The sequence below is a fragment of the Gouania willdenowi genome, chromosome 19 (genome assembly GCF_900634775.1).
Source record: "Gouania willdenowi chromosome 19, fGouWil2.1, whole genome shotgun sequence".
Lineage (NCBI taxonomy): Eukaryota > Metazoa > Chordata > Actinopteri > Blenniiformes > Gobiesocidae > Gouania > Gouania willdenowi.
This window is the reverse complement of record NC_041062.1, coordinates 9,650,209-9,674,747: the sequence shown is the minus strand read 5'-3', so window position 1 is coordinate 9,674,747 and position 24,539 is coordinate 9,650,209. Positions and strand designations below refer to the sequence as shown.

The window sequence follows — 24,539 nt, the reverse complement described above, 5'->3', positions numbered from 1 at the left end:
CCATGCTCTGTCCATACATTCCCCTGCTGTAGGTCAGCTGAGGACTGGGAACACTGGCCTCAAACGGCCTCCAGCATGGAAAACATATACATCATCATGGAGGCTTGCAGCAGCAGAGAAAGACGGAGGAACGCTTTTCATCAACATTGGCTGGATTCCTGGAAGTGTGCGGAAAAGGACAGAGAGAGAGAAAACAAACAGACTCAGAGCTTTACGTCTAGAAGAAAAGGTACACGTTGTTCATCTACAACATCTAAACACAGGAAAATCCAGGGGAAAGATCCTCTACTCTCCTCAACCCTCTTACCATAAATACACAATCACTATGAGAGGAATATGAAACAGCCTCAGCACAGACTGTCAAGAAGTTAGCCACAGTTTTTGTCTTAATATTAAAATATACACAAAACAGCATAAAAAAACCTAAAATGGACACAAAAAACTGTAATAATACAATAAAAACAACTTTTTCTCTCCCGATATTAATCAAATATGACATCAACATGAATGAAATGCACTTTTATGACGTCATTTTGGACCCATTTGTTAACAACCAATGATTTACACACATTTTAACCTTAAACAAGAGTATTCTATACCTTTGTGTATATTTGTGATTGTTGTGTGTATTTGTTGTCTTTCAGTGACTGGAGTCATTCTGTATATTTTTTTCACATTTGAAGTCTTCTTTTTCAAAGTCTTTTTGTTTATTTTTGTTGTTGTTTATTCTATTTTTCTTATTATTTTTGTGATCATCTTGCATGTTTGTTGTCCTGTTGTGTATTTTTTCTGTATTTTTGGTTCTTTTTGGAGCTTTTTTTTTACTTTGGAGGGGCTGCACAACAAGACACTGGGGACCACATGTGGCCCCCGTGCCTTCAGTTGCCTATGTGTGATTAACTCTGGTGATAGTGTTAGATTTCAATCCAGTCTGCCAAATTGTAAGGATTTTTCCACGTGTTTTTCTAACCTCCATGCTAAGCTAAGCTAAGTCTGTTTCCATAATGAAGTCCATTCCCCATCATGGAGTCCCAGCCTCGTCTGAGCGTCTCCAGGCTCACATATGGCTGTAATGTCCCTACATCCACATACTTCTGCGTGTGTTTTTGAACATATTTAAACTTTTGACAGCTCGGTTATGGTAAATATGCATTTTTGCGCGCTGAGATGTGTCCCTGAAGACGGACGCTAAATAAGATCCAGATTGTGTTTGGAGCTGAGACGTTTGAAAGCTCATTGGGGATTTCAGCGGGTGAAACGGCCTCTGCACAGATTTCATTAATATCTAAGTCTGTGTGTTTTAAATGGGCTTTAAAAAGGCAGTGGCTGGATGTCAGACACACAACATTCCTTAGAATAACTCCACAGTAAATAATTAGTGATTATGGGCGGGTTATGAGGATTGGATTTAATAAGCAGATTAGAGGAGGGGGCGGGGGCAGAGACACCTACTGAGGGAAATGTGTAGAGTAAACAGTGTGTGTGTGTGTGTGTGTGTGTGTGTGTGTGTGTGTGTGTGTGTGTGTGTGTGTGGGTCAGACCAGGACAAGGTGAGGAAGGACGTCACCTATGTGGGTTTAAATATCTCCCAGAATAAATACGTTAGCATTGAGCTAACAGCATTTAAAGTAGCCAGGATTTACTGTCCCACTTCTCTCCCCCCTACCCCCGCCCCCTCCCTTCCACCACCACAAGGAAACTCTTCCAGGAACCCAGGAGGGATAAACTTGTTGGTGAGTGAGAAGCTGTAAATCAGGAGCTCTCGTGCAAAAGAAAAAGTCCCAGCAGGAGACGGAGAGTATGTCCTGGTGACTGAGTGGTTCTCGCTGAGCTAACGACTCCTGAATTATCTGTTAGCATAACATAACGGCTTCATCCCTTCTGACGGCTCCCACAAACTGACAATTCATGCAAATGTGTTGGATGGGCGTGAACCGGTTAATGCATTCCTAATGGAGCCTGAACCCCCAAAATAAAGGTCCCAGAGACCAGGGACCCCCACTGTGCCTGAAGGTGGTTGAACACAAACATGGACATTGAAGAACAGTCGTGTGGAGACAGGGCCATGTATGAGGGGGAATAAAGGGGAGAGATTTTTGGAACCCATCCATAAAGTCAGAAAAATGAAGGTCTATTGTTTTATGAATCTGTGATAACCACATTTATTTATTCAGATGAATAATATCCACTGTTATCTAGGAAGTTTACTATTATTTGGGCCATAGTATACAGTGATCTTGAAGATGGAAATCCTTGTTTAAATCAGAAATAAAAGAGGTTAAAAGTAAAACAAATATGGTGGTGAAATGGGATTTTAAAATCCACAGAAATTGGTTAAAATTTGCAAATTAGAGTGAGCAAAAACAGACAGAAATAGTGGCAAAAAGGTTTCAAAATGTCAATATTGGAACAATTAGTTTAAACTGGCAAATAATAGGCATGACAAATTGTTAATGTGGTTAAATTGGCCAAAATAACCATGAAATATGGTGAAAAGAGGTTAAAAGTGACAATAATGGGTCAACTGAACATACACTACCGGTCAAAAGTTTTAGAACACCACACTTTTTCAATTTTTTACTGAAAATTATTCAGTTTATTGTGTCATTGCACTCTGAAATGAAAGCATATAGAAAAAATAAGCAATTTGAGTTGAAAAAGAAAGCATGGAATCCATGAACAATGCTGTTGTAAGTAACCAAGAAAAGTTGGAACACCTGTAGGAATGAGTAGCACCAGCTTTCAAGGCTGATTCAGAACAGCTTTAAATCATTAACCCACTTTGTGTTCCCTGAAAAACGCCTATTTGTATAATTGTGAAATGTACATTATTTTTCAGTTTTGGGTAACAAAGCTTTTTTTTAACCTCAGGCTGTTCAGTACTTACCTTTGTACCATTTCAAGCTATTCATTGGACTTACATGACTTGAATTGCAATAAATAACTGGAAAAATTAAGGTGTTATAAAACTTTTGACCAGTAGTGTATGTGACATTAGGTGGAAACGGGTTTATAAGAGAGGAAAATATCTTGAAAGTGGAAAAAAATGCATTGACATTTGATGGAGTGTAATGTAGCAAAAATGCATTAAAAGGAGCAGAAATATGGCAAGAAAAAGTAATGAAAATGGGTTAAAATATGGCAAGTTTGGAAAAATTGCAGCTTTTTTTTTTTTTTTAAATAAACAAAAATGGGCTCAAATTGTTAACAGAAAAAAATTAAATCTCTCCTCCCAGTTTCTTGCAACCCCAAATGGGGTCCCGACCACAAGGTTCAGAACCCCTGCCCTAATAGACTGGGCTTTGTGAATGGGATCACTGGGATGAAAGACAAAACGTCCTCTCCAAACTCTAAAGTGTCCCTCAGTGCTTTTCTGATGCTTCAATCACACCAGGAGCAATAAAAGACGTCCACATTTGGACTAAAGGCCTTAATTTACTGCTCTCGTTTGGCAAAATGTCACCGGCCTGCATTAACATTCCCTCCACACGGCCCCTGCGCTTGCAGCGACATCACTAATGCAAACTCTGCGTCACACAGTGCAACATTCAATGAAACTTTCACCACTTTGTGTCAGCGGGAGAAAAAACAGAAAAAAAACCAGCCCCCACTTAGCGCTGAAGCATGTCCTATAGCTCCAGCACTCTCCTTGACCTTGTGCACGAGGAGAGAAACCACAAGGCAGCACTTAGTGCGAGACGGCTGTGGAATACAGAGAGCATCCAGTTTGGGGCCGAAAGCTGTAAAAGGTCCACCAGGATGACATTTATATGGAGACCGTCACTTTAGAACGGCTCAGTTCATCGAAAACTTTGGCTCCAATGTGTCCTTGACCCCCTTATATCATCACAAGCACCTCTTTTATTTTATATTCTGTTTAAGGAGTAGAAAAATTCTAATTTTAAATTAAAAAACTTTGAGATCGGTAAAAGGAAGTAATCATATTTAAAGTGTAACTAAACCCCCTGGTTTTTGCTGACCTGCCACTAAGTTATTTTCTTTAAAAGTCCTTTATTTATGGCATTCATTCTCAAGTCGTGGATAGGTGTTGTGACAAAATTTGTGACCGGACAGAATGGTATACTGGAGCGTCAGCCGTGCACTGTTTAAAGCACCTGGTCTCACCCCGGGACCCACATTTTATCACGGTAATTAAATCGCGACCCACTTTTTTAGGCCGAGCTACCGAACTCAAAACGCCACTCACTTTGTTGTTCTTCTTCTTCTCTGTATTCTTCTTGTTGTTATTGTATTGTTATTGTACATTGTTACTCCTCTGTTATTCAACGGATCGGGCTGAAATTTGTTAGGTATTGATGTTTACGACGGTTGGTGGTACCGAATCATTTGCACATACCAATATATACAGTAAATGGGGCCCATTACCCCGTACGTGTCACGGGGGCCACATTTTTTCAAATGACTACTCCTCTATTAGTTCTCTTTGGAATGGAATGCAGTTTGGTATGAATACATAGCCCTTTTTTTTTAAATAGGGCCTGGGGGCCCACCCCCCCATTTCCAGTAATTTTAAGATTTATGGTAACATAGTCGTGTGATATATCGTTTCAAAGGTAATTCAACATAGATTACAATTATGCGTTGCATAATTTGATTAGCTGCAATTTCCATTAAAGTTGTTTTGTCATTTATTTGTGAGTCAAATATTGCGACAGTTGGTGGCACCGAATTATTGACACATACCAATATATGAATGGGGCCCATTACTCCGTATGTGCCACGTGGGGAACCAGGGACTGAATTCTCGGGAACGTGATATGTGCTATTCGACACGAAAACGTTCTGTGGGCCCAGCCGTAGTTCATCCGAACTTTTAATTCAACCAACAAAAATTTAGTTTTTCAAAAATAGCTGTTGAAAACACACATGTATAATCTTTTGTAAAACGTAAATCTATATAATTTCCTGTGCAACATGCATTTCACAGCATGCCTGTCAGAAGAAAAGTTTCTTTCAAAATAATAGACAAGTCCAGCATGAGAGACATTAAGTATTTATTTATTTTGGACCGGAAAAAATAAATAATTAAATTTGGACCGGCTGTCCGCGACTCACCCAGTACAGGTCTGCGACCCACTTTTGGGTTCCGACCCAACAGTTGAGAATTACTGCTTTAAACATGCACGACTGAAACTCAGGAACCACCACTTTGTCCGGTCATAGATTTTGTCACAACATCTATCCATGAGCATAAATGGCGGGCACCGTCTCTCATGGACAAGGACTTTTAAAGAAAATAACTCAACTAAACCTCTAGTTTTATTAATGATATTTGATTGACATTAAAATTAAAATTCATTTACTTTTTAAGCAATGAGAAAAAGTTACATTTCAAGGGAATTTGAGGCACTAAAATACAAATGCAGACTTTCCATCAAGGTTACATAACTGCACTTCATACAAGAACAATGTTAGAGGAAACTAAATATCAGCACATGTGTAAATAATGACTTAAGTGATTAACACAATTTAAATGCAAACATCATATTTTAAACACATACTTCAAATATTACCATGAATGAATCTGAGGCAGTATAGACTATAGCCTCTGGTTATATAAACTGACATTAATGTCTATGTTTTCTTGTATTTAGATGTTATGGTTTCATTCCAAGAGATCAGTTACTCTGCAGATAAACACAACGACTGCTTCTGTCTGATTTATTCGCTCACTTTCTCTAACATGGAGGATTTCTACAGCAGCCAAAACCTGAATGACAAATAGATCTGTTTTAGTAGCAGAGGGTTCCACATGTGGAGGTTTTCTGAGAGGAAAGAAGGCGTGTTGGCTTCATCTGAGCGGGAGGGACTCAGGCGCCATCTTGTGGCGGGAAGAGAATCGGCGCGAAACACGTGTTTGTGTCAAAACACGAAAAGTAAAGTCTGCCAGTCTCTCTTTAAACGGTCTAAGAAAGAAAAAAAAAATCACGAGTTTTGAGTTACTGCTCCGTGTTTATTCAGTTATGGCCAATTTAGTGAGGGAGGTAAGTGTAGATTTTTGCTTGTCCTTGTTTTTCTTCCATTTTCAGCTTCCAATATCTCAGGTACTACAACATATAGGAAACTGAAATTTGGCCTAGTTTTACAGCTGCACCCACTCTGTCAGAATACACAAAAATATCTGCTATACATCATATCTGGTGGACAAGCCAGCTCCTCAAAACAGTAAAAAAGTTACTGTGTTTGGGTATAACATATGTATTTATCAGTTTTGAGCTATGTACATAGACTGTTCACATCACTACAGATTAGTCACATATATGCATTGGTTCTTGTAAGACAAGCTCTGGAAATCTGAAAAAAAAAAAAAAAATGGTCCCATAACTGCATGTGGGAATGTAAGAAAAATCTGATCTGTTTTAATTTATAGTATAAAGATTACTCTTTTTTATTTTGGACTTAAACTTTGGGTTACTTCACCACTCCTGAATATTGAAAATCCTTAACACAAAGCCATTGGAGCTTGGCTCTATGTCTGATAATCATTTATTGTTTGTTATTTTTTCACTAGTAACATAAAACATATAAAAACCCTTGCATCAAAAAAACATTTGTTTTTGAAAACACAATATCAAAAATGAACAAAATTGTCATTTTCTACTTTTTTCAGTACTTATTTAGTGGCCAGAAGTAGTTTCTTGCTCTGAAATGGGGGAAACATTTTTAAAAATTAGAAGGCAGAAGCTGGGACTCCAGTACTGGGCCAGACTAGTAGGACTACAGCATAATTCTGTGGCCAAGTGCATTTTATAGGACTGCTGCAGTTTGTAAAGAGGGGGGTTTAGATCTATCTGTCAGTTGGCTAGTAAGGTGAGCTTGGAGAATGGAAGTATTGCTGCATCAGCGTGGTCCCCTGTTCCATTATGACTTTTTCCAGAAGCAGAGGTCCAATTGGACCTGCTGGGCCTGGACAAGAGTTGTGTTAGTGGTCAAGTAAATGGGTTTGTGGTTCTTAATAAGGAAACTTCTTATCACATTTTCAAAGATGGGTCTGAGGATCCGAGCTCAGGAAAAGCTGGTTTTGGAGTCTACATTATGAATTATGAAATTGGGAAAAGTATGTGATGATGTATCTGTGTTCACTACTGAGCTGTTAGCCTTTTGGTGATGGGCTTTAGATTGGGATTGAGCGAAATAAACTTGAGATGTCGTATATTTATTCTGGTCCTATGGCTGCCTTACAGGCAATTTCTGACGGTCCCTCTGGGGCTAGGGCAGATATTGTGCTGGAGGTTTTGTGTTGCCTTTGCCGGATAGCGTTAATGGGGTCTGGTATTGGTTTTTCCTGGATCCCATCTCATTCAGGTATTGTGGGGAATGAAACTGCTGATAAGCTAGTAGCTAAGGAGGCTCTTCTCAAGATGGAAATTGATTATATGGTCTGTTTGGGGAAGACTGAGTGTGTCAGTATTTTTAAAACTACTATGTATCAACAATGGCAAAGAGTGTGAGAATGAGACTAGAGGGAGACACTATTTTAATTGTCAACCTCTTGTGCAGGGCCGTAAACTCCTGTGGTCAACCTGCCGATCAAGCTAAAATAACCAGATTAAGAGTGGGGCATTGTGGGCTTGCTGCATATTTAAATAAAGGAAGTGTCCATTGATACGGAAATGTATCAATAGCTCCCGGGACTATGGGTATGTCATAGTCCGTTTTCCCCGGACCTTTTCTACATAAGCGTAATGTGCGTGTGTTTTCACTGTCAGGATGGCCAAGTGGTTGAGCCTGACTCAAGAATTCTTCCTTCCGCTGCCATGGGTTCGAATCCCGCTTTTGTCATATATATATATATTTAAAAATACATATACAAAAAAAACAAAACATTTTAGGGTATTTCCTGGGTCAGGATTAGCGGGCTAGCCAATGAGTGGCGCTCCGTATGAATAGACTACCAGTCTATTAATACGTTTCTGTATCTATAGCCACGGCATTAAATAAAATGAACAAGCATTCAGATAGGCTATGTCAGTGTGGTCAGCTTGAGACTATTTCACGTTTTACTGTCCTGTTTCCGTTACTCTATTGAAAAAGGAATGCTATTTAAAGAACTTTCAACCCTTGGGCTTACAGTGTTTTCAATAAAATCGATGTTTAATAGATCGTGATTAATAGATAAGGCTAGTACAGTGTATAAGGTGAGCTAACTTTCCGCCAACCTCTATTCGAGAATCTAAAGTGGAGTGATTCTATTGAACAGAAGAGGGCAGCATTTTTAGTGTACAGCCTGCCGGAAACCATTAGAAGAAGAAGAAGAAGAAGTAGTTTCCTGTTCCGCCGTTAGGTGGCAATGTGGGGACCACCTGCGGGAAGAAAACCACAGAAGAAGAGTCGTCACCACTTCGTCTCACTAAAGCGTCAACAATCAGGGAAACAAACCAAAAGTGGTGAACCATGGCGGACGGAGGAGTGGATGAGCTTTCTCAGCTGGAATATTTGTCTCTTGTATCCAAAGTGTGCACGGAGCTCGACAACCACCTGGGCATCAGCGACAAAGACCTCGGTGAGTGTTAGTGTAGCATTCAGTTAGCAGCTGCTGAGCTAATGCTAACACGCTGGAGTCGTCAAAAAAAAAAGGCTAAACTTAGATTTGTTACATAATCAAAGCGTCTAGAAATGTAGTTAATTTCGTTAAAGCAGCTGTAAAATGAAACATAAGCGTTATTGCTATAGTTTTGTCTCGATTTTTAGTGTTAACTTTGTGCTAATGATGCTAACCGTCGTCGTTCACCTGTCGTTTGTTCACAGCTGAGTTTGTCATCAGCCTCGCAGAGAAACAACCTGCCTTTGATGGATTTAAAGCTCTGCTGGTACAGAATGGGGCGGAATTCACCGTAAGTTCATTTCAGCTGGTTAAAAACCATCATAACCGCTGATAGCACTGAGTTGATTCTTCTGGACGTGTTGTTTATGTGTTGGTTGTTGTTTATCTGCAGGATTCTCTCATCAGTAACTTACTCAGACTCATTCAGACCATGAGGCCTTCCTCCAAGGCATCAACCAGTAAAGGTAAGAGCTTACACTCAAACTTAAACCTTCATTGTCCTCGAATAATTCCCTGTGATATAAAACATGTATTTTACTGTTAGGAAAAGCAATAGTTTAATACTTCACTCACTTCCATCTCTTCAGTTTTAAAGCATGTGAAACTGCAGCATCATCAGACTAACATGAAATGTCACCAGAAAGGACGAAATATGTTAAATCGTACATGCACATAACATACATTTAAAACATGCTTAATGTAAATTCAACTAAATATGTGCAGATTTATTTTCATAAAAAAGTACTATTTTGAAGGATATTCTACCTTAAAATACAATCAGCGTGGAGCAGACATGTTGGGCAAATGTTATGCGAAGTTATTGGCCGTGTTGTTAACGTACTACTCATTCTAACGTACTAGTCATACTAACGTACTACTCATACTAAGTTTGTATATTTATTTTTGCCATTTAGAGTCAACAGTTTAACTATTCCTTTTTTTTTTATCTTGTGACTTTTTGAATATATGGACAAATGTACAAACTGTAAATATGTTTCTAGCTGTCACCTGAAGTGTCTTTTTGGAGTAATTTCATATATTTCTGGAATTTTTTTTTGCTTATGGGAATCAAATGGATTTTTGACTTTTTTTTTATCGCTGTTACAGTTGAACTGGTCATCGTGTTAACTTGTGGATGGTTTTAAACATATATGGACAGATGAGTGCACATCTGTCATCTGAAGCGTGTTTTTAGTGTCATGTGACTGAACAAGCATCAGTCACCGTTTACGACGATGACCAGTTGAAGTAGTACACCGACAGGTTATGTGCTCTAAGGGTGAGTCTCACACTGACTGATAATCAATAATATTTCTTCCTTTCAGTGTGTGAGGAGTCGACCAAACCAAGGTCTGAGAAGGATCGACTGAAGGAGATGTTTCCTGCTCTGTGTCGGGCCAACGAACCTGCTCCCAAGGTGTGTTCATTTTTTTGTTTTACCCAGATTTGCAACTTCCTCCACCTTCAGCTGCTGCATTCTGGGAAGTCTTCAGGCAAAAATTAGAGATTCAATCCTTCTCATCACCACAATAAACAATATTTTAAAAATTGTTAAACAAAGAACACGTACTCGTGCTCATTGGTATAGTTTCCAGTCTTCATGCGTCAGATTTAATTAAGATCAAGCAGCAAACAGTCAGATTAGAATAAGTAACATTTCCCATGTGAGAACATCTGTTGGACAGCTTCAGTGTAACTGTTAGTGATGGTGTAGCTGCTTCATTATCATTCAGTCTGTGTTAACCTTTGACAACTGCCACATGCTCCATAAACACTCGAGAAACTCCCCAAAGAATTCAACTCATCTCAGGACATTTAAACCCTCACAAAAAACATTTGAGTCCAATAATTCATCATCATCATCATCATCAAAATGACTGCAAAAAAAACAATGAGCACACAAACACTGTAAAGGACACACATTATTAGTGCTCAAAATTATAGTAATATTACACGGAGGAGTACAAAAATACACAAAACAACAAAAACATGACAAAATGACTCCAAAACCACAACGCACACCCAGAAAATGACTCCAATAATACACACGTACACACACACAAACACATGCGCGCGCGCACACACACACACACACACACACACACACACAATAAAGGACACAAAAAAGTAGCAATTAAAAAATTACTCCAAAAAGAAGGCAAAAGCGCCAGAAATACTACAAGTGTTGACTGGAAAAAATAAACATTAAAGATTCACTGAAAACCAATAAAATGACACAAAAACACACAAAGAACAAGAAAAACACAGTGACAAAACATTACGGCAGTACGACAATTAGTAGATATGAAAACAGAGGAAATACACACGTGTGAGAAATATAAACCCCTGCACCAAAACAATTTACATTTTTAATTAATAATGTTAACTTTTGTGGAAAAAAATCGAGTTTGTTTTTTTTTTTAAAGTAAAAAACAAGAATAAATTAACGAATGATCATTGACTGTGTGTGTTGTTTCCAGCTGCTGGATGAAGACGATGTGAAAGTAGCGGCTGACGCGATGAAGGAGCTGGAGATGTTTCTGCCCAGTGTGAGCGGCACAGAGTCCAAAGTCAGTAAGAACAGGTGAGATGACCAACAGCGCCCCCTGCTGGCTGAGAGCTCAGGCTACAACATTATTCACAGATATTCCACAAAATGAATGTCTCTGCTTTAGTTTAGAGTATCTCTGTTCTTTTTTTTCCCCTTTAGTTTGGAGAAAAGGAGACATAGAAGTCGCAGCAGAAGCAGAAGCAGAGACAGGGACAGAAGGAGGCGCCATCGTTCCCGCTCTCGCTCCAGGTCCAGATCCAGAGAGCGGCACAGGGACAGGGGCCGAGATAGAGACCACGACCGCGGGAAACGTACGCAGAAGTCGAGTCGCTGGTCGGACCGCTCCCCGAGTCCCAGGAAAGAGGCAGAGTCTGATCGCTGGAAGGACAAACACGTGGACCGTCCTCCACCTGAGGAGCCGTCAGTGGGAGACATTTATAATGGGAAGGTGACCAGCATCATGCAGTTTGGATGCTTCGTTCAACTGGAGGGACTGAGGTCAGTCACTGGGACAACACACATCCATCATCATCCCACCTCTCCGGCTGTACCTCTGATCTTTGCTCTCTGGTCCCTCAGGAAACGTTGGGAGGGTCTGGTCCACATCTCTGAGCTGCGCAGAGAAGGACGGGTGGCCAACGTGGGCGACGTGGTCAGCAAAGGTCAAAGAGTCAAGGTTAAAGTGCTTTCCTTCACCGGCTCCAAGACCAGCCTCAGCATGAAGGTGAGGGACCACGGGCTCAACATTTTAACATTCATACACCACATTACTGAAGGTTTAAAACAGGCTTTAAATGTAGAGTCATGAGACAAACAGACTGAATTGATCATATTGTGTATGAAATTCTGTAGTAAAATGAGCTGCAAATGAAAAAACCCTCAAAATGATCTGATTGTGTTCTCTCGTTTGTCAGGATGTGGACCAGGAGACCGGGGAGGACATGAACCCCAACAGGAGGAGAAACGTGGGCCCTGATGGAGGAGAGGAAACCTCCATGAGGAACCCCGACCGGCCCAGCAACCTGAACTTAGGCCACGCCCCCGAGCTGGAGCAGGACGACACGTTGGAGCGCAAACGACTCACCAAGATCTCTGACCCTGAGAAGTGGGAGATCAAGCAGGTAGGAGACGATGATAATGATGATGATGGCTCCTGTTCTCCTGCTGGATTCATGCTTATGTTCCTTCGTAGATGATTGCCGCCAACGTTCTGTCCAAAGAGGAGTTCCCAGACTTTGACGATGAGACGGGAATCCTCCCTAAAGTGGACGATGAAGAAGGTGAGAAGGTGTGAGTTCTGCTGCTCCGTGAATTCAGTTCTGAAGGTGTTTTTTTTCTGCTCGCAGACGAAGATCTGGAGATCGAGCTGGTGGAGGAGGAGCCTCCGTTTCTACGTGGACACACCAAGCAGAGCATGGACATGAGCCCCGTCAAGATCGTCAAGGTACACTAACGCTTATCTGCTTCGTTATTAGTCACTGGAAGGAACGGCACTAAGATGACACAAAAAACTATTCTTCATTTGTGTGATGCTTAGACTCCTGCTGTTAACTACCACTTCCTGTTTGCAGAACCCTGACGGCTCACTGTCCCAGGCCGCCATGATGCAGAGCGCACTCGCCAAGGAGAGGCGTGAGCTGAAGCAGGCGGCGCGCGAGGCAGAGATGGACTCCATCCCCACTGGGCTCAACAAACACTGGGTGGATCCACTACCAGACGGTGAGGCTTCATACCACCTTGAAACCACACAATACAAAAAATGATGACACACAAAAACAACAAAATGACACTAAAAAGCTCTTGTGTTTGCAGGCTGCTGGTTAGCTCTTACATGGCATGATTCGTGTTGTTTGATGGTTAATATTTCTGTCACTAAGTCCTCTCAACTCTTCTCCATCCCAGTGGACGGGAGGCAAATTGCCGCTAACATGCGAGGCATCGGGATGGTGCCACACGACATCCCAGACTGGAAGAAGCACGCCTTCGGAGGAAACAAGGCGTCGTACGGAAAGAAGACGCAGCTCTCCATCCTGGAGCAGAGAGAGAGTCTCCCCATCTACAAACTGAAGGAGCAGCTCATTCAGGTTCCACACCCTCCCCAAGTTTACTGTCTTTTATTATTATTATTTATTTATTATTACTATTTGATTATTATTTGCTATTATTATTAGGTTTAAAAAAAGGTTTTTATTAGTATTTTCATTTTTATTAGTATTTTAGTATTAGTTTTATTTAATTTTTAAAATTTTTACATTTATTATTACTATTATTTTGTTATTATTTTTTAATTATAATACCAAGATTTAATTTGAATTTTTTGTTGTCGTTTAGTTTTATAACCTTTATTTTAGCAGGAAAACCAGTTATGCCCTAAGTCAGGGGTTCTAAACTGGTCTCACCCTGGGACCCACGTTTTGCCACCGTCATTAAATCGCGACCCACTTTTTTTTTTTTTTTAGAATTCAATCACCCAAATTTAGGTTTTTAAAAATAGCTGTTGAAAACACACACACACACACATATGTACACTTTAAAACATGAATCTATATATTTTCCCGTGCATCATGCATTTCACAGCATGTCTATCAAAAGAAAAGTTTCTTTCAAAATAAAAGACAAGTCCAACATGAGAGTCATTAAGTATTTATTTTTGACCAGCTGTCCGCGACCCACCCAGTACAGATTCGTGACCCACTTTTGGGTCCCGACCCACCAGTTGAGAATCACTGCCCTAAGTCATGCATAAGTGTTGCATAGAAATTTGTGACTTAACAAAATGGTGATCAGCCACACTCAGTGGTAAATTTACTAAATTATTTATATTTTTGTTTTTAAAAAACAATATAAAATCATAATTTTTGTCCTTTTTTATACTGCAGATAGAAAACAGAGACAAATATGATAAAATACTGTTAATTTCTATCAATTGAAATTAATATTTTTGAGTATTTAATTGTGAAAATGGTAGAAAAACTTTTGAATTAAGTTCAAAAACAGAAACTTACATGATTTATTTGAGCGAGTGATGTTTGTGTCTCAGTGTGTAACCGCTGCTTTAACCTCTCGCCTTCACAGGCCGTCCATGATAACCAGATCCTGATCGTGATCGGTGAGACGGGCTCTGGTAAAACTACTCAGATTACTCAGTACTTGGCGGAGGCCGGATACACCGCCAGAGGAAAGATCGGCTGTACGCAGCCTCGTCGTGTGGCCGCCATGTCGGTCGCTAAGAGAGTGTCAGAAGAGTACGGCTGCTGTCTGGGACAGGAGGTGAGACAATAACACACAATGAATCTGTACTCACACTTTGGATTGTTTTTCATCCATAACAGCCGTTTTAACCACACATGGAAACATGACGACGTACAAAATGACTCATGTGACATGTGATGGAAAAATACATGAAGGGAAACAAAAATGCTAGAAAACTAGATAAAATGAGGACGAAATTACATATAAAAACACAACGAAACATCAAAAATACAAAAAAATTGTTTAAAAACACAACAAAAATGCATTAAACAGCAAAACAACAAAATACACTAAATGACTTCCAAAAATACACAAAGTAATAGAAAATTACACAAAGGGACAACAAAAATACACAGAAACAACACAACACAAAATGACAACAAAACTACATCGATATTTCTCTAAAAACATGCTTAGCAAAAACACACTAAATTACTTCAGAAACATATATACTAGAAAAATATTTAAAAAAAAAAAACAAAGAAAATACACAGTAAAACGTCAACAAAATGTCATCAAAAATACAAAAAACTCTAACAACATGCATTACAAAGAAGCATAAAACAACAAAATCACACAAAAATACACAACATGAGAATAAAGACATATGAACTCAATGCTCGGATTGTTTGATATTTTAATGCTGACATGAATGTTGATCATGTGACCCTCAGATCAGATACAGTAGATGAACATGGTAATTAATGTCCTGTTGGTCCTCTAGGTGGGGTACACCATCCGTTTCGAGGACTGCACCAGCCCAGAAACGGCCATCAAGTACATGACTGACGGGATGTTACTGAGGGAGTGTCTGATCGACTCTGAGCTGGGACAGTACGCCATCATCATGTTGGACGAAGCTCACGAGAGAACCATCCACACAGACGTCCTGTTCGGTCTGCTCAAGAAGGTAATGCTCCGTTAGCGCACGTCCAGGGACAGGATGGAGGAGGTGGTCTTTAAAAACCATGTCACTGCGCCTCCATCCCATTAACGCACTCTGGGTGGAGCGGCCCTGAAATGTGCCTTGCGCGTATTCTCACTTTTGCTTAAGTTGTTTTCCTCTTACGCTTCTGAACCTGGAATAAGTGCAGCGCCCTGATGAGGTGAAACATTATATTGCACTAGAAATATGGACTTAGTTACATTTTAAGCCAAACAGACTCATAATATTGCAGGATAGACTCCCGGAAGGAATCTATCCAAACTGACAGTGTCACGCTGTCACAGGGTGGCAGAGGGGAGTCACACATGCACGATAAAGGATTGACCATCAGCATTTCTAATGTTCACATTTACCAGTTCTAGTCGGGACAAAATGTTTTATATTTAATTATATTTTACATGTGTCGTCCACTCCTTTTTTAGGGAGGGGGTGAGAGCAGCGTCGAGGAGCGACGTGTATAACATAAAGCCACAGTTTGATCCATTACAAGAGTAAATGACAAGTGAAACATTGATGATGATGCGCACTGATCATTTCTGAATGTAAGAAGTTAATAAAATCAGGCTTTCCACACAAACAAACGTTAATCTATCGTTAATATGAGGAGGAGAGATTTTAACTGTGGCTCAGGCTGAAAAATGTGTCCAATCTTCACCCTGCAGTAATCTGATCAAATCGATCAACCGGTTACTTTGTTTATCAACGATTCAAATTAAAAGTGAACTTATTCATTTTCATGGATTTCAATGACATTTACAAGCATTGGGAAAACTTTATGTTCCGTGATTTCTAGACGGCCCCAAAATAATGACATCATGGCCCAGTCCGCCTCCTTTGCTTCAGACCGCCTTCATTCACAGACTACTCGCTTTTGGTGAACTTTTTGTGGGCGTGTCAGGAGCCTGGACCAGAGAATACGCACAGGAGAGAGGCGCGTACCTGCAGGCGCGTGAAGAAGTGCTTAAGTGCAGACGGGATAATAGAACCCATATGTTTAAACTTCTGATGAGATCAGGGGATGAAGTTATGCATCGAGCAAAGGGCTGCAGTTCACATTTCTGACACTAGAGGCTCCCATTTTCAACCCATTAATCACTTCAGTATTTGTGTGAATTCTATTAACTTTTTTTTACACCTTTAAACATTCTCACAAACACAACATTCTGTCTTTAAAGTAAAATAAAGTATTTTCCTGTGAGTAAATGTGAAATACTTTAATTATTTCAGCTTTAAAATGCAACACATTTTTATTTCTATTTATTTATTGTTTATATATAAGTTTTGTAATCAGTCAGACGCACTGGTATATGCTCTATATATAGTTATGTCATCATTATACATTTAATCATAGACATTATATAAGCTGTAAAATGAACATGTAGAAGTGCAGACCTGAGCGTTGCTAGGTGACGTTCACTGAAGCCTGAATTAACAAATCACATCCTGTAAATCATCATTAATGTTACATTTACTGAAAAATACCAGTATGAACCAGTATCCATCCATCCCAGCTTCACTGCTGTGGTAACTGATGACTGACTCCTGAGCACAGCCAGCTAACACCAGTTAACAAGATCACCAGCTGGTTTAAAACACCACACGTTTATGTAGATTTAAGCAAACCAGTCGATATTCAATGTCTCTGCTGTCAGTGAGGGGGCGGGGCTTCAAAGAGCTAGTATTGATGACCAATGAACACTCGTGCTCCTTTTGTGTTGACAGACGGTTCAGAAACGCACAGACATGAAGCTGATCGTCACCTCGGCAACGCTGGACGCCGTAAAGTTCTCTCAGTATTTCTACGAAGCTCCGATCTTCACCATCCCTGGTAGAACCTACCCCGTGGAGGTTCTCTACACCAAAGAGCCTGAGACGGACTACCTGGACGCCAGCCTCATCACCGTCATGCAGATCCACCTCACCGAGCCTCCTGGTGCGTCATCACCACGGATAGAATACCCACAATTCTTTGCTCTCTCCGTTCACCGTCACACGTCTGTGCAGGTGACATCCTGGTGTTTTTAACGGGTCAGGAGGAGATCGACACGGCGTGTGAGATCCTCTACGAGCGAATGAAATCTCTGGGTCCAGACGTTCCTGAGCTGATCATCCTCCCAGTTTACTCTGCTCTGCCCAGTGAGATGCAGACCAGGATCTTTGACCCAGCGCCACCAGGCAGCAGGAAGGTGGGTCACATGACGCTGAGACCCCTCAGGCCTGTGTTTAAACGCCTTGTGTACGTTCGTATGTAAACGTTACATGTCGCTGACTTCCTGTCGTTGTCAGGTGGTCATCGCCACGAACATCGCAGAAACGTCTCTGACCATCGATGGAATTTATTACGTGGTCGACCCCGGCTTCGTCAAACAGAAAGTTTATAACTCTAAGACGGGCATCGATCAGCTGGTGGTGACGCCCATCTCACAGGTAGAGACGCTCGTTTACTCTCTACTGCAAACAAAAACACACATAAAGGTTACTCAGCATTTTATTGTCTTTTTGCGTCTTTTACTGTATTTTTTGTGTAATTCTGTCGATTTGTGTCTTCAAAATAATCTTTTAAGTTATTTTATGTATTTTTCTAGCACTTTGTATACTTTTCTATTATCGTGTGTTTTTGTTGTTTTGTGTATTTTTAAGTCATTTTGTGTTTTGTGCCCTATTATTACATGAATGGATTAAAAACATTTTTTGTTTCTATAAATTCCCAGTTTCTGATGTCATGAAGAAAAACACTCCTAAAGCCTCTGATTTTGTTTTTATTTAATTTTTAACTTATTTATTTATATTATATATTTATTTATCTAGTAATAGAAATTAAATAATTATGTTTTTCTTTATTATTTTTTCACGTTTCTTTCAATTTTTTATTTTCCAAAAATGTTTTTTTCTTTTTTCCTTTTAAGTAATTTCTTTTTGCTTAAATCGTAGCTATTCAGAAGTTGTGTAGTGAACAGAAGTTTACTCACATGAATTTGGGCTCATGTTGTTTCAGGCCCAGGCCAAGCAGAGAGCGGGTCGAGCTGGTAGAACTGGACCTGGTAAATGTTACCGACTCTACACAGAGAGAGCCTACAGGGACGAGATGTTGACCACCAACGTACCCGAGATCCAGAGAACCAACTTAGCCAGCACCGTGCTGTCCCTCAAGGTGCTGACGCCATAGCTGTGGTTCATTATAATCAGTTCTGTTTAGTGTGTTTATGTCGGATTCATTTTTGTTGTGTAGTTTTGTCGTCATTTTGTTGCATTTCAGTCTTTTTGTAGTTGTTATTTGTTGTACTTTAATTTTGTTGTAGTTTTGTACATTTTTGTTTTTGTTGTGTTCATTTTTTTTAACTTTTGTGTTTTGAGAGTCATTGTTTCATATTTGTTATGTGTATTTTGTGTATTTATGTTTTTTTTTGTATTTTATGTGTTGTTTTGTGCAGCGATTGCTTCATATTTTATAAAAACAGTTGAAGCCTTCTGATTGGACCGTTTCTCTTCTTCTCTTCCAATAATTGATCAGCGTGCAATCTGGTTCTAATTTCAGGCGATGGGCATCAATGACCTTCTATCCTTTGACTTCATGGACGCTCCTCCTATGGAGACTCTGATCACAGCTATGGAGCAGCTCTACACGCTGGGAGCTCTGGACGATGAAGGTCTGCTGACGCGCCTCGGTCGCAGGGTGAGTGGGTCGCTCCTCTCTACGCTAAGCTAAGCTAACAGTAGCTAACGCCGCTCTGAATCCCACAGATGGCTGAGTTCCCTCTGGAGCCCATGCTGTGTAAGATGCTCATCATGTCCGTTCATCTGGGCTGTAGTGAGGAGATGTTGACCATTGTGTCCATGTTGTCCGTGCAGAACGTTTTCTACAGACCAAAGGTGGGTAGCTAATCTGTTAGCTACACAACAGTCATTTCTGTCTTTGCTACACATCGCTAGATCCGTACATTACTATGGGGACCATGGGAAAAAATAAAAAAAATAAAAAATAAAAATAAAAAAAATACAATTCAATGAAATTTCTAAAAACTTTTACTAAAGTAATTTAAAAAATGTTGATAATAAAAATACAATACATTATATAGTAATTAAGTACATAAAATAAATTAAAATACAAAACTTAAAATATATATGTATAATTAAATCATTATTATTTGTTTAATGATAAAAATTAAGTAAAATTATAATTTAGAAAATATATATTAAAATACATTTCCACAAGGACTTAAGCTCTAGAATTTTGGAGATATTCAAATCTAAATATTAGCATTCTTTCAAAATAATAGAAAAAGTTGGAAACTTTCAATGTTAATTTATAGAAATTACAGAATTGATGGATGGCCAAATGGCCACATTTAAAACATTATTTCCAATTTCAGATTAATTTTAATGAATAAATACCATAAAAAGTTTTTATTTTTTTTATTTCCTAATTTTATGGGTTGATCGTGTTGTATTTGTTGCTTTATAAATGAAATTGAATTCGACTTTTTTCGAGTATTGAATAAAAAACATTGATTTAATAAAACAAAAAAACAAATCTAAGACTATTTACATCAAACTTTTTAACACAGAAATTAAAATGAACTTTATTCTTTATTCATTTATTGTTTATTTCCCAAACGGTGAAAAACCATGAAAACAATAGAAGTGAATAAATGTCTTTTCTAAATAGAGATAAACAATAGATCTGTTCTTCTCCTCGTTCCAGGACAAGCAGGCGTTGGCCGACCAGAAGAAAGCTAAGTTTCACCAGCCGGAGGGAGACCACCTGACGCTGCTCGCCGTCTACAACTCATGGAAGAACAACAAGTTTTCCAACCCCTGGTGCTACGAGAACTTCATCCAGGCGCGATCGCTGCGCAGAGCTCAGGACATCAGGAAGCAGATGCTGGGCATCATGGACAGGTAGGGTACGGTAAGGTGGGCATTGGCCCCCACAGCCCCGCCTCCTTCTCTAAGCTCTGCCTCCTCTGCTCCTCAGACACAAACTGGACGTGGTGTCGTGTGGTAAAGCTACGGTACGTGTGCAGAAAGCGATCTGCAGTGGATTCTTCAGGAACGCAGCCAAGAAAGATCCACAGGAGGGCTACAGGACGCTGATCGACCAGCAGGTGGTCTACATCCACCCCTCCAGCGCTCTGTTCAACAGACAGCCAGAGTGGTACGCACTTCCTGCTTCACATACTTTCAAAATAAAATACACACCAATAATAATAATAAAACACATACAATAATGACCCTAAAATAAAAAATAATAATAAAACAGGTTGGAAACATCACAGATTCACTGGGAATTTGTCTAAATTTGTCTCGTAATAATAATTTTGCAAAATCAAATCTCAAAAATATTTAATTAATTGATTATCTATCCAATATGTTATTAAAAATGTATTTACAACTATGTTTTAATGATTTTTGTCAAAAAAATGTTCCGTTGAATAATAAGATTAATCATTCTTTTTAGAAATAGTTATTTTATGACATTTTAAAGAGTATATCTTTCCACAGCTTAAATGTGTGTGTGCCGCATAATAAATGTCATTGTTACCATTACTTTTGATTGTTTACAAAATATTTCACTTCAGGAAAAAAAAAAAATTACAGTAAAATTACGGTCGTACCACGTCACATTTTTAAGTCCATGCACTAAAATAAATAAATTAAAATGAAAACTTTAACATCAATCACTGACTGAATGCTGTTTATTTTAATTTAAAATAATTAATACTTATTTAATTAATAAAATTTAATATTTAAAAAAAATTGTATTTTAACATTTTTGTATTTTAAAAAATATTTTTATTTTAACATTTGTTTTATTTAAAAGAAATTTTTGTAATTTTAAAATTTTTGTATTTAAATTTTTTAAAATATATTTATGTATATACAGTATGTATATATCCCCATCCGTATCATTATTTATTTATTGATTTAAGATTATAAATGAGGCAGATTTTCAAACCCGTCCTGTTCTTGTCCTGGTGCTGATGCGTGCATTGTGTGTCCATCTCAGGGTGGTGTACCACGAGTTGGTCCTCACCACTAAGGAGTACATGCGTGAGGTGACGACCATCGACCCTCGCTGGCTGGTGGAGTTTTCTCCCGCCTTCTTCAAAGTGTCCGATCCAACGCGCCTCAGTAAACAGAAGAAGCAGCAGCGCCTGGAGCCGCTCTACAACCGCTACGAGGAGCCCAACGCATGGAGGATCTCACGCGCCTTCAGACGCCGCTGAGCCCGTGAGAATAGGAGGCCACACCTTTTTTTTTTTTTTACATTTTAAATCAGGATGTCCAGGTTTGAAAGATTTAATGGACTATTTATTGAAATGTTGTCGTTCTTTCCTTCGTCACCTGATTTTTGTATTACACGTTTAGATTTTTTATTAAACGACCACTTCCTGTTCCTCTGTTGGACTTTATTACCACACACACCATTAGCTTAGCATTGGAATTCAACCCTGAACCACATCTGACACGGCCAATAACAAAAGGTTTAAGAACAATGACCTCAGTGATGCACATTATAGACATATAAAGAATAACACAGTCGGATATTAATCAGACCAGTAAAAGACCGCTAAAGGAAGTATCTAATTTTCAAAATATGACTAATTAAATTCCAGTTATTTATTTAGGCTATGAGTGCTAAAGTGGAAGTGTCAAATTTTCAAAATATAATGCATCGATTAAAGTCAATTTTTTCAAAATAAAATTGTAGCTCAAAATAAAATGCAGTTTTGTTTTTTAGGTTCTGAGCACTAAAGGAAGTGTCAAATTTTCTAAATAAAACACATAGATGAAAGTAAAATCTAGTTTATATGTTTAGGCTTACACTGATCCATCAAACCACTTCTTCTGTTTTGTTATTACAGATTAAAACAAACGACTCGAGATAAAAACATCTCCACGTGTCATTTATTTATTTTCCACCAGGAAACCGAACAGTTGTTGCTCAGCAAATTTCATTTCCCTGAGGAATGATTTTCATGATGAAATCCATGCGTTTAAAGACATGGCTGTGATCCAGGCCTGGTTCAGGCTTTACGACGTTAGCTTCAGATGCTAATCAGCGTTTCCTGTGAGTGGAACGTGGCTCTAATGCTGCGCCTCAGGCTCTGACTCAGACTTTAAAACTAAAGAAAAGATCTGGATGGAACTTTGTTATCCACGCGTTTCATCTTAACCACGCTAAGTGTTGCTCTGCAGACGCTCTGACTTTGAGTGACAGGAAGTGGAATGCTGGGACGGAGATGAAGCTGAGTTTTTTAGTCCTGTTTTCATCTTGTCATCTGTAACAGATAGTTTTTTGTCATTTTATTTTAATATATTAGAGTTTTTTTTAATATTTTGTTTATATATAATTAATTTATTACGGATTCATGCTCTGCAGACAGGAAACAGGAAGTGGAATGAGAGATGAATCGTTGAGTATCAGGAGTGTTTATTAAGCACAACAGTAAAGAGTGGACAACCCCGACCAGATTAATTTAAACAAAACCAGCAGAGCCTTTTTTTTATATACACGTGGGCGTGTGCAAGAGGTGCAGCGAGGAGGGAGGGGCAGGGGGCGGGGGCTTTAGTACATGTAGCCTTTGGTGAAGGGCGGGGCCCCCACGTGCTGAGGGGCGTCGCCCGCCGTGTCCAGGTGTGACAACGGCACCGTGTCCTCCTCGTTGACGTAGCGCTCAAGCTCCGCCTTCAGGCTCGGACGCTGGTTGTCAGGGAACGCCAGAGAGATCAAAGCCTCAGGCTCACACACAAACTTATAGACGTAGCGCTCACCCGCCACCTATAGGGAGAGAGAGGGAGGGGCTTTTAGAGGAGAACATGAAAAGACAGATTGCCATGACAACAGTTTCCGTTCAGCAGCTCTGAAATAGAAGCTATAAACTTTCTCTGTCTACAATATATTAATTTATACAATGTTTATAATAAATAAACATGTATTATATATGATATAAACAATATCTATTCTATATAATTTTTTGTAGAAAAATAATACTGTTTTGTCCTTTTTTCTCCCTATTTTCATGCTGCTTTTCTTCTTGTTTTAGTCCTGTTTTCTATAATAAATTCTATTTTTGTTGTTCTATTATTTTAATACATAATATAGTATTTAAATATGATCTGTTTATATATAATGGAGATAATATAATGTAGTTGACCTTCTGCATGATTCCTTTCTCGTAGTAATAACGCAGAGAGCGACTCAGCTTGTCGTAGTTCATCGCTGGACGATTCTTCTGCATCCCCCACAGACGAGCCACCTGAGGGGAAACAAGGAGTAAACAAACAAACAAAGTCCAGGCCATGACTCAGCAGTAATCCCTCTGTGGCCTCCAGGAGGCGCTAGAGTCCAGATAATGGCTCTGAAATCCAGCTGTGATTTATTTACTGTGGAACAAACAGCAGCTCGGAGGAAAGAGGCGGAGCTACGGAGGAGTCATCAATGAGTCTTGGTTTTTTAACAGTCTATCCTGGTCTCTTTTGCTCTAAAACTGATAATGGAAAACAGCAGCTGAAGGATTCAGTCTAACACTCTTTGCCCTGCTAATGTTAGCACCTTACTAATGTTGGCGACTCGCTAGTGTTACTGACTCGCTAGTGTTACTGACTCGTTAATGTTAGCGCCAATGTTAGAGACTTGTCAATGTTAGCGCCTTGCTAATGTTAGCGACCCCTTAATGTTAGCACCTCGTTAATGTTAGCGTCCGGCTTAGGTTAATGACGTGATAGAGGGTAATCTATATAGCTTGTTCGCTCCTTGCTAACATTAGCGCCCCGCTAGCATTAGTAACGTGATAAGAGGGTAAACTCACCTCCTCTGGTTCTATGAGCTTGAACTCCATGCCCCGCCCAGTCCAGGCGATAAAGTGAGCGTTGTTTGGGTCATCCAGCAGCGCCACCAGGAACTGCCACAGCTGTAGAGAACCTCGTCTCTGGTACGGCGTTCCCTCACGGTAGACTCCGCCTCCTTCCTGTTTCACCTCAGCTATAGGAGGAACAGAGAGACTCATAACCTCTGACCTCCATTTACCCAGAAGGCTTTGGTCTGAGGGACTCAACGACGCCCCAAAGAGCTTCTGAGTCACTTGACTTAGTAAGTAGTAACTTAGGGAGTTACTTAGTACTTAGTAACCTACTAACTTAGTAACTTATTAAATAACTTAGTAACATAGTAACTTAGAGAGTAGGCAAATGGGTAAGTTAGAAAAGTTTGTGAATAAACA

The 24,539-nt window shown here is 39.5% G+C and overlaps 2 protein-coding genes across 4 annotated transcripts in view; one reads left to right on the top strand and one right to left on the bottom strand.

Annotated features, from left to right (window-relative positions):
• The first annotated feature begins 8,282 nt into the window (after nt 1–8,282).
• Nucleotides 8,283–24,129, top strand: dhx8 (DEAH (Asp-Glu-Ala-His) box polypeptide 8). 2 transcript variants are annotated; one of them, XR_003676229.1, is made up of 24 exons: nt 8,283–8,524; nt 8,770–8,855; nt 8,958–9,030; nt 9,892–9,983; nt 11,047–11,150; nt 11,277–11,615; nt 11,697–11,841; nt 12,032–12,238; nt 12,310–12,397; nt 12,464–12,561; nt 12,689–12,836; nt 13,020–13,201; nt 14,193–14,387; nt 15,094–15,279; nt 17,038–17,248; nt 17,320–17,501; nt 17,602–17,742; nt 18,311–18,466; nt 18,851–18,988; nt 19,057–19,185; nt 20,018–20,214; nt 20,291–20,470; nt 21,323–21,604; nt 23,500–24,129. XR_003676229.1 is itself a non-coding variant. In XM_028475928.1 (24 exons), the coding sequence occupies exons 1-23, from the start codon at nt 8,416–8,418 to the stop codon at nt 21,540–21,542; spliced, it is 3,606 nt and encodes a 1,201-aa protein (XP_028331729.1). In that variant the 5' UTR covers nt 8,283–8,415; the 3' UTR covers nt 21,543–21,546; nt 23,500–24,129. The 2 variants fall into 2 exon arrangements, 1 of the variants encoding a protein (XP_028331729.1); XM_028475928.1 differs by having other exon boundaries at nt 21,323–21,546.
• Nucleotides 22,729–24,539, bottom strand: part of etv4 (ETS variant transcription factor 4) — a 36,382-nt gene continuing 34,571 nt past the window's right edge. The window contains exons 10-12 of one of the 2 annotated variants that reach the window (XM_028475929.1): nt 24,129–24,301; nt 23,475–23,576; nt 22,729–23,098 (exon numbers count right to left, since the gene is read on the bottom strand). In XM_028475929.1, coding sequence (XP_028331730.1) covers nt 22,886–23,098; nt 23,475–23,576; nt 24,129–24,301 — 488 coding nt within the window. In that variant the 3' untranslated portion in view covers nt 22,729–22,885. The remainder of the gene's footprint in view (nt 23,099–23,474; nt 23,577–24,128; nt 24,302–24,539) is intronic. The other variant, XM_028475930.1, reaches the window with a different exon arrangement.